Consider the following 13854-nt stretch of genomic DNA (forward strand, 5'->3'; position numbering starts at 1 on the left):
TCACTGTCATCTCAAGTATTTTTTTCCACTGCGTGGAAGGAGAGCGAGGTAGTGACAGAAACCACCCTATCCTCCCTCCTTTCCTCCCCGTCCTCCCACACCCACTCCTCTCCTCCATTCAGATTTACTGCTCTTAAATTGTTTGCCCTCTGCTTTTAATGGCCATCTCTAGATCATCAGCTCTTAAAATAAACACTGAGGCTTGGATTACGTTCCCTATCGCCATGCCGCTGAAGCACAGCGAATTTGCTGCGACGGTGCCTCTCCTCCTTTACGTTAATGCTCTCTGTGTATGTTTGGGTTGCTGGAGGAGCGCCTGACATTAAAGCTGAGCAGCAGAAGAATGGAAACTCAAGTGGGGCTCAGAAGCAGGGTGGTCTGTGTCTAATAATACACCAATCAAATGTTACCACACAAAGGGCAAATAACCAAGTAGATCAGCTCCATTGCTTCTGCTGCTGCTAGAGCAATACCAGAGACACTGACTAAAAAGGCTCATTGTAACGACCGGCACCTTCCAATCACATGCAAACTGCTTCCTAGCAGAGTATGAATTTTCAAGAGAGCATACGGTTTTCTACTTTTGTGGCGACAGATTGCACCCAGTCAAAGACCAGTGAGGGGGGACCCAGTTGGGGCCTGGTTTAGCTCACTCGGAGCCCCGCACACCCCATAAAAACACTCCAAGTGCCAGTTTCCAGCAGGGTCAAGCCAGTGCATGCGCTGTTTCTGTGCATGTCTGTTTGCAAATGCGCTTGTTTCTCTCCGTGTGTCCATACAAGGCCCACAGGCATCAGGTGTGAAGGGGGCTCAGGTGCATCCAGAGAGGACACTCATATGTTCTGCTGCAGACAGCGTTTGTTGTCACTCAGCCTGCTTCTATAGTGCACATGGGCATTCGTGAAGGCACGCACACACACACTCTCTCTCCATTGGAATAGATAGGCAAACAACACCTAAAAGCACACTTCACACACTCGACTCCTTTGCAGTTGAAGAGAGCCGCTGGGGTTTGATCTTTGAACATTTAAATCAGTCGGCATCGAAAACACAAGAGCAGCCAATTCACACGCAGTGGGTGTGTTACTGTAAAATACACAGGGGTGCAGCTTTAACCCTTTAAGACCTACCATAGAACCAAGTCCAGAGCTTATATTATATGTTTACATGCTGTGGAGCCATTTTTGGGAGCATTTCAAGTTGCTATACATCAATACAACCATTACAGCCTAAATTTTAATAATATGTCTGCATTAAGTGCATAGTAATTACATAAAATGCAAAAAAGTGCAATAAACTACAAAAAAATTGAAAATCGTTTTTGTTTTTTTAACATATATTTCTAGTTAGAGAAATTTAAGAGGCTTATCCCTCAAAACTGTAAATACAAAAAAGTTGCACAAAATAGTTTCCCACCACAGGAAATTTATTTTGAGTGTCTTCATAGTTTTATTTTTGAAATACACCAATTTTTATATACTGCAGGAAAAACGAAAAGAAATATTATAATGCAAATTTGCAAAAAAGCAGCATATGCATCAAAATAAACTATTTCCAGCAGTGCAATATGAGTCCTAAGCATCCCAGAAACAACACAAAGTCATAAAGTCAAAGATAACTTTTAAAAACACCAGTATAGGCTCATGAGGCCCTGATGGTTAAAAACTACATTTCCGCAAAAATGACGTCACTTCCGGTTTCGGGCAGGTCATGGCGGACATGTGATAGTTCGCACATAAGATGTAAGTACAACTCCTCCGGTTTCATATGCAAAAAAAATTATTGCGCTAGCTCACGTGGTTGCAGAGCTACCGGGATTTAAAAGTAGTTACGCAAAACGGAGCGTGCCCGACAACGACGACAGACACTCCTCTTGATACGATGGAGTCGAAGGCTTACAGATTTATCAGCACTGAAGACAAATGTGTTTTCTCCACACAGCCCTGTGTTCTGATTCTGTAACAACCACTTGCATGATTTACGACCTCACTCATTTCCAGGGTTTAAAATCTGATTAAAAGAACTTTCATATGCTTTACATTAATAACTGGTATCAAAAGGATTTTTAATCATATTTGAACAAACCTCTGAAGAACCAGATAAGTTTATTTGGATTTTGTCCTGTTATTTATTCATTTATTATGAATTTACCATCTATTTGATAACGATAATGATCTTGAAAACGCCTAAAGAACTGAGAGGAGGACAAATTTGATTTTCTGGTTATTATTTGTGCACTAAGGGCAGCGGGGTCAGTGATATCCCAAACAATAAGAACACAAGGCCAAAGTCAGCAGCACACAGGGGTTAGAGCCGCTTTGTTTGCCTGCAGGCAAGTCTTTTATATCCCCGGCTCCCCTGCTTTCACAATGAAATCATATCACAGCTGCCATCTCAAAAGGTACTTATAGCTTCTCGGAGGATAAAAAGCCCCCTGGACTGAACTGAGCCGAGCAAAATGTGTGAATAACATTAAGGGAAAAATCTGCTCTAAAATTACTGTGACATTTTTATATGTCTCACTTGGCCCGAGTCCAGTGACGAGTGTTTAAAATAAAAATAGTAAATTATAACACCAAGAAAATCTAATTTTCCTCCGTTTCCTCTGAGGAAAACAAATGAGTCACTTTGAATCGAAGACTCTGACTAACATGTAGCTGCACGGGTTCGTGTCCCTGCTCAGCTGCATATATATATTTATATATGTGCTTATTAATTTACATGAGTGCTGGGGATGCCCTCTATAGAGTGAAAGTGATCTGAGTGGATTCCTCTGGCAGAGCGCTGCGCTCTGGCTGCCCACACTGTAGGCTGAAGCGCCACAGAAACAGCGCTGCACGGCCACTCAACGTGCCAACCAGGCCAGTCGCTGACACTCCTTGGATATCACCCAGGAAAGGTACACGGGAGGAAAAAAAGAAGCTTTGTGGCCATGGCAACTCTATTCATCTACCTTTCTGGACGGCGATCCAATGCAGAGGTGCCGTAAGGCCGCGTGGAGCGCGACACTCACGCTGGCTTTGTTAGGTATCCGAGATGTAAAATGCATGAAGCTAAAATATGATACCGGACATGTGTTTTCTTGATAATAAAAATCCAAACAAACAATTGAATTTGAATTACTCCTTTCCCACTAATCTTCTCCATATTTTATTGCTCACCAGGGAGAGCGAGAAGAAATTGTGTTGTTTTCCTATCTTTTATGAAATTTATGCACCGAAGCTGCCAATAAGAATTCAAATGAGTCTGAAATTATAGACGAGAGAGTGCTGAGCGCTGACAGTTGACGGGTATAATGAGAACGTTGCCATCCAAAAGTGATGTCTGTAAAATGGAGCTGGCTGTCTATATGAAACGCAAACAGACGGAGAAAGTGAGCGAACGCGTCAGGTGATTTTTCCCCCTTTGAGCGGGAAGAGCTGCCCTGGAGAGCGTTTCCAGAGCTGCTGTGAAGGAGGGAGCGCTGAAGGATGTTGAATAGAAGAGTCACATGAAGGCAGGCTGCCGAGGAAAGTCCTCCACACTATATACTGCTTTAGCCTCCCCATAGTTTTGCACATCTGCAAGCCACTTTGAAACCCAACCATCTATCTGAATGCCAGTGATGCCCACTCTGTCCTCGCTAATTCTTTCCACCTTTAAATACCACCTTAACTCAGTTTCCTTTACCTTCAGCTTAAAGACTTAACTGCAGTCATTATTAAAGTAGCTACAAGCAAGAGCGCTATAGTTATTATTAACATCAAATCCTGTTCTGAGAGCAGTAGAGTGCTTGGAAGTGATGTGAGAGGAGGGGGGGAAGGAAACACAGCTTCCTTTATTCTCTCTAACGGCTTGTTCAAAGTGTAAATCCCTCTCTTCACTCCTTTGTCCCTCTTCTGAGCTCCGCATTTGCTGTTCGGTTGCTCCGAGACGTGGTGAGCTTATTTATTTATCCGTTCCCCATTAATTAAAACATTTGTAGTGACAAACGCGGAAGTAGTCACATTAGCGTTAACTCGTTTACACCCACTTTCCCCCGACTCTGGACTGAGACAGAGGAAGCTAATGGAGAAGAGACGCACAGGTGCACTTGTACGCAACATAAAAATAAGTAAAAAGAAAATAACTTGAACATATGCTGCCAGATTTTCTGAACCCGGTGACAGCAACTTATTTAAACACAGACAGTTAATTAGACTGTAAGTCTGCAAAAATGTAAGTGTGGAAAAAAGCCAGAAAGTAAATATAACGCTGCAATAAAAGTAGCTTACAGTCAGTCGCTCGTCCATACTGTGCTTAGCACTGGGAACGGCGCCCCCCCTCCCAACTCTCCGACCCCCATATATTCACTCTGTTATTTCAGGGAACAAAAGACGGGCTCTCGAGGCCATGGGTGGATCCACGAAAGGAAGAAAGGAGTCCTGCTCCTGGTCCTGGCTGAATGGGAGGCTTTCACACTCAGAGAGGCCTGTTTACTCTCCCTCAATAATGCCTCTAATTTTCTGATCATTATTGAGTAATTCCATCCACCCCCACCCCCCGTTTAATGCTTTCTCTCATCGCTCACAGCGGCACGTTCTCGTCTCCACCCTCGGGCCCGGGTCTGCATCCACAATCCTCACCTGCACTCTGAAGATGCTCACGCCAAAACACGTTAAGAAAACAAGCAAACCAGGAAATATTCAGAATTGCTAATTTGCCAGTAACGTTTTTCCTGGACTGGTTCTCCGCTCTGATTGGAGAGGAGCTGTGCTTCATCCTCCATTTTGTTTTGGACCTGACGCCGCAGAAGCACCGTCACGCTGAGCGACAAAAAAAAGAGCCGTGGAAAATATTTTTCACAAAAATAAAAGAACACGTCTGGTAACACGATAGCCATTTTATTCAACGCGCCGACGTCCCGGTGAAACGGGACCCGAACGTTCCCGACGTTCGTCTTTTCTGACAGCCCGCTGTGAGGAAGCGTCCACGGGAGCGGCGGCGGCGTGAGGGGACGTGCAGAGGGGAAGGAGTGTTAAGCGAAAACAAGGATACAGGGGGAAAATGTTAAAATGAGAGAGAAAGAAAAGGATCAGAAGGAGAGAAGTTGGCAGGGACTGTGTGTCGGTTTGAAAAGCTGGCACCTCCTAAACAGAGCTGCAGCTTTGGGCGCCAAACGCTGCCAACCAGCCCCACTCGCCTGAATATGTGCCCTCCCTCTCTCTTTGTTTTCAGCATGGCATTTTCCATTATCCTTATTCTACGCTTTTCTTTTTACTTTATATCAGCGCTCAATATCATCCTAACAGCAACCACTGACATTCATCACCATTAAACGGAGAATAAATGATTCAGGGGTGAAAATATGTATTAATCTGCACATTATCAGCTTCATTTGTGCTTATTTGAGGGGATTTCGTTCGCGTGTAATTGCTCGTTTTTTACTTTTAAATGAAAGATGTGCGCGCGGAGGAGACGGAGGATTTTTTTCCGTGTGGAAAGAGCGATCCCAATTACAGGGCACGTCTCCGTGCGTGCGCTCTGCTCCGCTGGACCGAGGCGACGAGGCGCGAGGCGGACCGATCAGAATCTGGCTGCTGGGAAATGGCCCAGAAAAAGATGCTTCGCTCTTTCCCGTCCTTTCTACACATCGCTCTCCGCTCCTCCTGCTCTTTGGCGTTAGCGGCGGGGATACCTATGCTTTTAGATGGACAGACATCAAGCCTGGCGCCTGCACAGAGAGAAGAGAAGATCGGTCATGCAAATGCAAAACAACTGAAGAGACTAAAAATAAAACACGGAGACGGAGAATTTGTGTTTAAGCAAAGAAGCTGTGAAGTAAAAATAAAGCTCAATAAGCTGAACATTTATTTTTATTGCTTTTGTTTACTCTACTCATTAATCCATATTATTAAGTCGTTTAATTTCTTGAGAATTAAATTTTTTTCCAAAAAAAGTGAGCTAAGCTGCTAAACAGACACCATGGCTTTTATTTATTAACCTTAATTACACCAATAATTAAAAACCACTGTACAGTGAAATTAGGAAATAAAGCTACTCTTTGTTGCACTTTCTGCTACGAGGAATTTTTCTATTCCCGAAGTTAAGACCCGACCTTCATTTCAAATTGCACATAATTCAATCATACACTCAGTCTTTTGTGTATCTTTTCCAGGATTATTCACTAAACTGGATAATTACAGTGAATATGAAGCAGGTTGGCGTGCTCCCAAGCCCGTAGAGCGGCGCGGCGGTCGGACCTATAGGACGGGGAACGATGTGAGGAGGAACGGTTAAAGGAGGTCAGAGGAAGCCCGATTGCACCGGAGTAATCTGTTTACCAGCGATTCCTTACACTCCACACACTCCTCGCTTCTTTTCACTTTTCCTCTCTGTCACACACACGTTAAAAAAAAAAAAAAAGCTGGAAAAATGAGGGGTTGTGAAAATAGGCCCGGACGCCACGGCGCACGTTAAAGCGCGTCAGTGTCAGTGACGCCGTCACGTCAGAGGCTCAAACTTTATTAGATTATTTCAAACGACAACAAAGCGTAAGAAAGTTTGCGTTGAAAGCGTCGCAGCAGCGTTTTTCACACCACATGAATGCGGCTCCCTCGGCGCCGACGCTCTCTGTTCCTCCGTCGGCCCGGGTTACGGAGCCGTGCCAGAACGCTGGAGCGCGATTCTGCAACACGCAGATCCAAGAAAGAGAAGACGGAGGATTTCTCCTCTAACATCGTACCTCCTCCTTTTCTTCTGCAAACACTCAGCAAACACAACACGACGGCGACTTCCAGTTTTCCTCTCTGGACGAGCTCGTGTGTAATAAAACAAATCCCGCTCTTTCCTGTTTGCTTTTCCTTTATTATGTAACTGCATCTGATAATTTTACCTCCTTTTTGGAGCTCAGGATATTGGGCGAAGCAGATAAGATGTGTTTGATGGATTTAGCGTGACGTGGAGGCGTTAAGTCTCTCAGTCTGTCTCTTTGTTCGTCTCTATTAAAAGAGATCCTCCTGGTCATTTGTAATGTCGCGGCGACGCACAAAGACACACTGATGGGTAAATGAATGTCTCAGATTTGTGTTTGCGCCGTAGCAGCAGAGATACGGCGTCTGGCACGCGTGGCTGGCTTTCGGACCTGCCCCGGGCACCTCTCTGCTCTGTCTGCGGCGCAGAGACCAGATATGGAGGCTGCACTCGCAGAAACATCTTTTTATCATAACAAGTAATGAAAGCCGCATGAGGCTGATCGCGCTCCAAAAATGACTAATGCTGGAACTGTGCGGCCTCGTCAGACGGACAAATGTGGAACACGCCGCTCGAAAAAACATGACCTGAGCCGGGCGTCTCTAGGTGGAGGACGGCCCGCAGCGCCCAACTGGCGAGCCAGACTTTCCTTTTCGACAGACATGTGATCAAAGATGAGATCAGACCCACCGCCCCACCTCTTCCTCATCCCTGAGCCATTACCGCCGCCATCGAACGCAGCCGAATCAGTGAAAAGAAAATTAACCACTTTTGGGATCCGACTCTCGTTACCGCCTCACAATTACGTCTCCGCGCTCGTGTGCAGGCAGGTACTTGTCAAAAAGAAAATGATCAGGCTCGTTGTGTGATTAGCGGGACCTCTTGAAGCTGTGGTGCAGCAGATCAGAGTCCATCAGCTTTGATCTGTCCCTGCCCCGCCTGCGAGGGCCGCGGTCTATAATTGGACAAAAGCAGACATACTGTACTGTAGGGAACAGAGGGGGGGGGTTAGTGAGCATGCGTGTGACTGTGTATGTGTGTGTCAATCACGCCGCATGAAAGCAGATCCACCCCCCCGCCTTACAGCTGGCGACAGTGACATCAGTGGGGACGAGAGAGCGGAAACACGGCGGCGGGGACGAGCTGGGTGAGACGGCTGCGGTCCAATCATCGGGCCCAGCAACTGATAACTTCCGCAAGACACAGACACCCTGGGAAGGGGAGCTAAGAATAAAACTGTAGCGCTGCCACCCCAAAGGTTAGAGTGGAGCCACCGTCTGTCCTCTGGCTAACCCGCGCCGGTGCTGGAACAACACGGCGCGCTTACAAAAGGTGGACGTTTTCATTTTAGTTACCGCACACATTCTCCCCATTCTTCACCAGCTGTTAGTGCGGAAGAAGCAGAGCTGCTTCTTTCACGCGCAGCAGTAAACCAACAAGCCTTAAAAAAGATTAGAAAGAAAAGAAAGATTTATGGAAAAATACTCACATGTGTAGAAATAAGATGAAATACTAATGAAATGCACACAGAAAGAAGACGGGCTAGTGCATCGCATCGATGGGGGCGAGCGGCTGCTGGATTCTGGCACAGAGTCGTCAGGGAAAAAAACTCTAAGGAGCACCAGGCTGCGCTGGGAGCTAATCTGAGCCGCGGTTTGCCGTGCCACATTGTGGAACAGGAAGGGGCGCTCACGGAGGCCCCGCAAAACTCAAGCAGAGTTACACACTGGGCTGAAAGCAGCCTGGCATGGGGGAGTCTGTCACAGAGGAGCGCTGCACCTCCCTGCCAAGGAGAAGAATTAAGGCCCTGTAACTGTATGCCAGTCTGTGGTAAGAGAGCCCGAGATAATAGGAAGAAGGAGAGTGTGTGTGTGTGTGTGTGTGTGAGATGATTTACACCTGCAAACACCTGACGGAAACAGCCAGATCAAGTGATGACAACGAATAAAATATATAAAATATATAAAATAGACCAATGTGGCTGCGATCACAGCTAACAGTGGTGAAGCTGGGCTTCAATTATAAACACATTAGCCTAAATTATACTATAAATCCTCCAGCACATTTCAGGCGTCTACAACAGGAGTGCTGCTACTACACAGCAACAATGATTTTCTATTAGAGACGTTTTTACACATGAGTGTGTTTAAAAGGACGATTTAAATTCACTTCACAGGAAATGAAGCTTCAGGCACATCGAATTCTCACTGCAGGAATTAAACTGAACAGAATATAATTTTATTTGTTTTTAAATGTTTTTGTTTTTTGCAAAAGTAGTTACAACATATTTAATAATTTTATATCCAGATCAGCATTTGTTGCTGTTTATTTTCATTATTTGAACTAAAATTACCTGAGAAATGAAATCAGGTCGAAACAACTGCAGCTGTGAAATGTAACAAAACGACACATCCAGATCACCGCGCTGCCCTCACACAAGTACACATGTGGCTTTGTGTGCACGTTACACCAAAATGTTTTTACCGCCTCTATTTCAACTTCACCGTCACAGCAGAAAACACGTGTGTGCGACTGTGTGTGCGACTGTGTGTGCGACTGTGTGCGCGACTGTGTGTGCGACTGTGTGTGTGACTGTGTGTGTGACTGTGTGTGTGACTGTGTGTGTGATCAGTTCGCTCAGAAGAACAACGCAAGGCGCAGCTTGGGTGTTTGATCGAGAGCTCCTGAGCGAGAGTCTGTCCACTTGAGTGTGTGAGTGTGTGTGTGTGTGTGTGTGTGTGTGTGTGTGTGTGTGTGTGTTAGGCTGAGGCTGCAGACAGGCTGACTCTCTGCCTCCTAAACTACCTGGGACCGGGCCAGCTGTCACTGCGCTCTCCAGACCACCACACACACACACACAAAAGAAACCCACAAATACACCACACTGCTACTGATACACAACAACCTCACAACACACATGGATTACAGACACATGACAAACTGCCTGCCGTGCGCGCACACGTGCACACACACAGATAAACAGGTTTGCAGATGCTTTTGTTTACAGACGGCACTGAAAAACATGCACATTTGGATTTAGACAAATTTGCGCACAAATACTTGAACAAATGTACCAATGCAAACATATCTCTGGGTAAACACAGGTTTAAGCCTGACTGTCAGATTCTCTGAATCTCTTTAAAGCAGATAGAAACACTGAGAGGAAAAACTTTTTTTAGGGTTAGACGCTGCAGACGATCCCTTTAAATATCAGGACGTGGTCTTTATCTCAGTGCTGACTGCGTTCATCAAAGCCTGGCACTGGATCAGCTGGTACACAGTGGAGGGCAGGGTCTAATCTGTGACTTACATGCCAGAGAGTGTGTGACAAAACACATGACCTGTGTGTGTGTGTGTGAGTGTAACAACCACATAAACGGTGGGAAAAGGATTCGCTACAGGTAGCACATACCTGGTGAGTGGACGAAGTAGGCCAGGTAGAGATCCAGCTCCTTGACCGTCACCCCAATGTGGTGTGGCTGGACACACAGGCCGTGGTTGGAGCACTGGGGTGACTTGACCAGACGCTCGCCGTCCGTGCTCTCCAGGGGGCTGCCCTTAAACAGGATGACCATCACCAGGTCCAGCCTCCACACCTTGTCGGCCTGGCGGAGGCAGTCGATGCGGCGGATCTTGCCCTTCTGGTCGGGGTTGGACAGCACGCAGCAGGGGGGCTTCTTCCCCGTGATGGTGAGCACAAAGTCCTCGCGGAACTCCGGCCGGATGTCCTTGCGGAGCTTGGCCAGCAGGCGCGAGGCCCACTTCTGCTTGATCTCTGGCTTCTCCCCAAGCAGCTCATCCTTCACCGCGCGCTCCTCATCCTTGGTCATCCTCTTTTCGTGCTTCTTGAAGTACTTGCGTTTACGGGCCTGCAGGTTGAACCAGGTGTAGGAGAAGGCACGGACATGGGGGAGAAGGGCCTCAATGAAGGGATGAAATTCATCCTGACGAGAGAGAAAAAGACACGGCGTTAGGAGGCTGTAAAAAAAATTTTTTAAATGCTTTTTCTTTTTTTTTTTAAGTTGTAAAATTAAAGGTTTTTTAAAACTTTTAATGAAAATGCCAAAATGTTTAATAATACTAAACGTGTTGTTGGAATAATGAAAATTCTGATGATTATCAATTAATTTAAATTCAAATCAAAAAGCTATTCAAATAACTGCCATTAAAATGTTAAAATAATTCCTCATTTCCAACATTCAGACTCAAATAAAAATAAAGCATGCAGGAAAAACAGGGAAAATCATCCTTACAATAGCATGCAAAGGTATGACACAAAGCATTTTAAAAATAAAACATTCGAGACAATAAAGAAACGACAGTTCACGAATTCAGATGAAAAACTGAGCCAAGTTGTGCTCCCGCTTTTCCTGCTGTAAAAAGACAAGTTATTCTGCTGTACCATAATACCTTCACTACATATCTCTGGGCAACAAAGCCCAGATCTCGCCACAGCGTTCCTGTGCCAGGGTTGCCACACACCGGTCGCTCACCACCGCCAAGCTTTGCCGCCACTAGACCACTGTTGAAATGTGCCGCTAAAAGATCAGCCATACCATTTCCTATCTGCGCTACCATGCAAAGGGAGCTCCAACCAGACTCACATTTCCACAACAAACTGAAAGCAGACAGAAATCACCACAGAAAACCACACTGCTAGAGGAAGACAGACGGCCTGGTAGTTACCATTTTGCACTCTCATCATAAATTTGGCACAGCGTTTAAAGTGAAAAAAAATCTCCTGCACCAGTTTTTTTTCTCTCTTTCCTCCCGCGCTCCCCAACGTAAAGCAAGTGCTGCTTTTGGCAGGGTGTGGAGAATTAGCAGATGAAAAAAAGAAAAGAAAAAAGACTTGGGGTGGGTGGGGAGGGTTAGAATTTTTTAAAAATTTGCAGAACGCGCTGCTGAGCACAAACAGTGGGCTCAAGTTTAAAAACACACACCAAAAAAGATTTTAAGGGAGTCCTGCAGCAGGACGCTCGCCAGCAGCTCTCGAGACAAAAGCCAAAAATGACACAAAAAAGGAAAAAAAAAGTTGGATCAAAAAAAAAAATAAACAGGTAAAAATGTAAATGTTAGAAAAAAAGATTAGAAAAAGACTTTAACAGCGAGAATAAACGTATTCGAAAAAAGAACAAAAATTCAACAGTCCTTTGTGAGTTCCAATTTTTTTTTAAAAATCTCAGAGGAAAAAAAAATCCTTGGCAAAATCTAATTGGTGGTGGTGTCTGTTCTGATCCCCGGGCCCGGCACCAGCGCGCGCGCACACACACGCTCTCTCACACACACACACAGACGGGGGGGCCAGGGAGAGCGGAGCGCAGAATAGGGAGGAAAAAAACACAGAGCCGAATCAATGTTGGATGAGCGCATACGACCGCTGGCAAAGCCGAGTGCTGCTTCTTTTTTCCCCTTTTCTCTCCAACTCTCTCTCTTTCTCTTTCTCGCTCGCCGTCTCTCGTCCTCTCCGCGTTCTTTCCCTAACCATTGCTTGAGCCTTTGCCAACACGAGTAGGGCCCACCTATTTGGCAACAAGATGCCTGTAGCCCAGCCAATGCGTTAGCTTCAAGAGCTGAAAGGGAGGGAAAAGAGAAAGAGGAGAGAGGGTGGGAAGGGGGGAGGGAGGGGAGGAGAAGGGAGGGGGGGTAGTGGCAATGAGAGGGAGAGAGAGAGAGAGAAGAGGGGGTGGGGGGAGCAGGTGGGAGTGTAAGGGAGCGCGCAGCCATGTCCGACGCTGCACAATCTGCCAAATCGACAAGTTCCTCTCTGACACGGAGGCAAAGTTCAGGGGAGCGAGCCTTCTCCTGCACCAATCCCCACAGCCCTCAGCCTGCCTCCATCTTTACTATGGCCGCCACTGCTTCGTCTCCCTCTCACCCCACCGCCCTCACCTCCTCTGTGTCTCTCTCTCCCGCTCCCTCTCTCTGCCCCTTTCTCTGCTCGCATAATGCCACCTTGGCAGAGGATGGCAAAGCGAGAGAGAGGACACACAGCTTCAGAATCCCTCCAGACCCCACCACCGGCAGCTGCTCATGGGTTTACCACAGCAAACAAAGAGGGAGAAACAAACCCGGGCAGCCACACTCCTCCTCTCGCTGCACACTCGCAAAACGAATGACGAGATGATTTAGAGGCACAGATACAGAAATTGTTACAGAATTTAAAGGGGGTGGGTGGGGTGTGGGGGTGAAGGCAGGAGAGGAACCAGAATTTGCCTCAGCTGTTTTTGTTTTTAAGCAGCACAGCTAGCACGAGGACGAAATCCCAGAGCCCGAATCGGCTCCGTACGTATCCCCGAACGCCCCCCGCCCTGGGAGGTTTCTGCAGTTCGGTATCGGAGCGGAGACGACTGCCTCATCGTAAAGCACAGGGCTACATCTGCTTGGCAGGCAGCTTGAGTGAAGGTGGTGGTGCTGAATCACTGACCAGTGCAATAAACCTGAAACATAGCATCAGGAGACCTGCACCACAATCAGAGGGAGTCAGCAAGGACGAAGAATGCATGTAGTCGAAAATATCTGCTGATAAATTCATGGGAAATTATCTGGAAAGCTTGAAGCAAAACTGCCAAACACTTTTGGGTCTAAGCTTTGCAAAAAAATGGGTATTGATAAATTTATCACAAATGATATTAAACTAACATTAGACAAGCTTTCGGCATCTAACAGACTAAATGGAAATAATCACTAGTGTCAGCTCTGAACGAGTGGCAGTCAGGGCTGCACCTGCTCAGCAGACAGACAGACAAGGTTCAAGTGCTGCTGAATCACAGACCACGAGCAGAGGATCAGGACTCCAGATCTCGTGCAATAAAGTGACGCCACATTCAGATGGAGTCAAAAAATGGAAAGAACAAGAAAATGCCTGGGTTCATCTATTTAATATTAGGACCTGGATGGTTTCCTTTGTCATATATGACTGAAATGAGCAATTCTCAGTGTGTGAGGTTGGGAAGCACGAGCAGTATAAATTCAAGTATTTCTAACTTTCATTTTTTGACAGTTTCTGGCTTTAACAGACAAAATCAAACGGAAACAATTGATAGTTGCAGCTTTAAATGGGAGCCTTCAGCAATTATTTACATTGATATATTCCTCTGTTACATGACAAACATTGAAGAAAAGGCCACAGTTAGTCAACTT

At 46.1% G+C, this 13854-nt stretch overlaps 1 protein-coding gene and 3 long non-coding RNA genes across 21 annotated transcripts in view; 1 reads left to right on the top strand and 3 right to left on the bottom strand.

Moving 5' to 3' along the window:
• Positions 1-1728, bottom strand: part of LOC146520818 (uncharacterized) — a 30167-nt gene extending 28439 nt beyond the window's left edge. Inside the window, exon 1 of the long non-coding RNA XR_014873726.1 lies at positions 1127-1728. This is a non-coding gene — a long non-coding RNA (uncharacterized LOC146520818). The remainder of the gene's footprint in view (positions 1-1126) is intronic.
• nfixb (nuclear factor I/Xb) overlaps positions 1-13854 on the bottom strand; it is a 139335-nt gene that overhangs the window by 88319 nt on the left and 37162 nt on the right. For 9 of the 18 annotated variants that reach the window (XM_085157072.1, XM_085157071.1, XM_085157062.1 and 6 more), the window contains exons 1-2: positions 11122-11391; positions 10124-10655 (exon numbers count right to left, since the gene is read on the bottom strand). In XM_085157072.1, the coding sequence (XP_085013198.1) occupies positions 10124-10655; positions 11122-11289 (700 nt within the window). In that variant the 5' untranslated portion in view covers positions 11290-11391. The other 9 variants (XM_085157058.1, XM_085157057.1, XM_085157060.1 and 6 more) reach the window with 2 other exon arrangements.
• Positions 1-13854, top strand: part of LOC146520819 (uncharacterized) — a 447384-nt gene that overhangs the window by 8833 nt on the left and 424697 nt on the right. The gene's annotated exons all lie outside the window — the stretch shown is intronic.
• Positions 7175-10117, bottom strand: LOC146520820 (uncharacterized). Its single transcript, XR_014873727.1, has 2 exons — positions 9281-10117; positions 7175-9243 (listed from the first exon to the last, which is right to left on the bottom strand). It is a non-coding gene; the product is annotated as an uncharacterized LOC146520820 (long non-coding RNA).

Source organism: Neolamprologus multifasciatus, chromosome 4 (genome assembly GCF_963576455.1).
Source record: "Neolamprologus multifasciatus chromosome 4, fNeoMul1.2, whole genome shotgun sequence".
Taxonomy (NCBI): Eukaryota; Metazoa; Chordata; class Actinopteri; order Cichliformes; family Cichlidae; genus Neolamprologus; species Neolamprologus multifasciatus.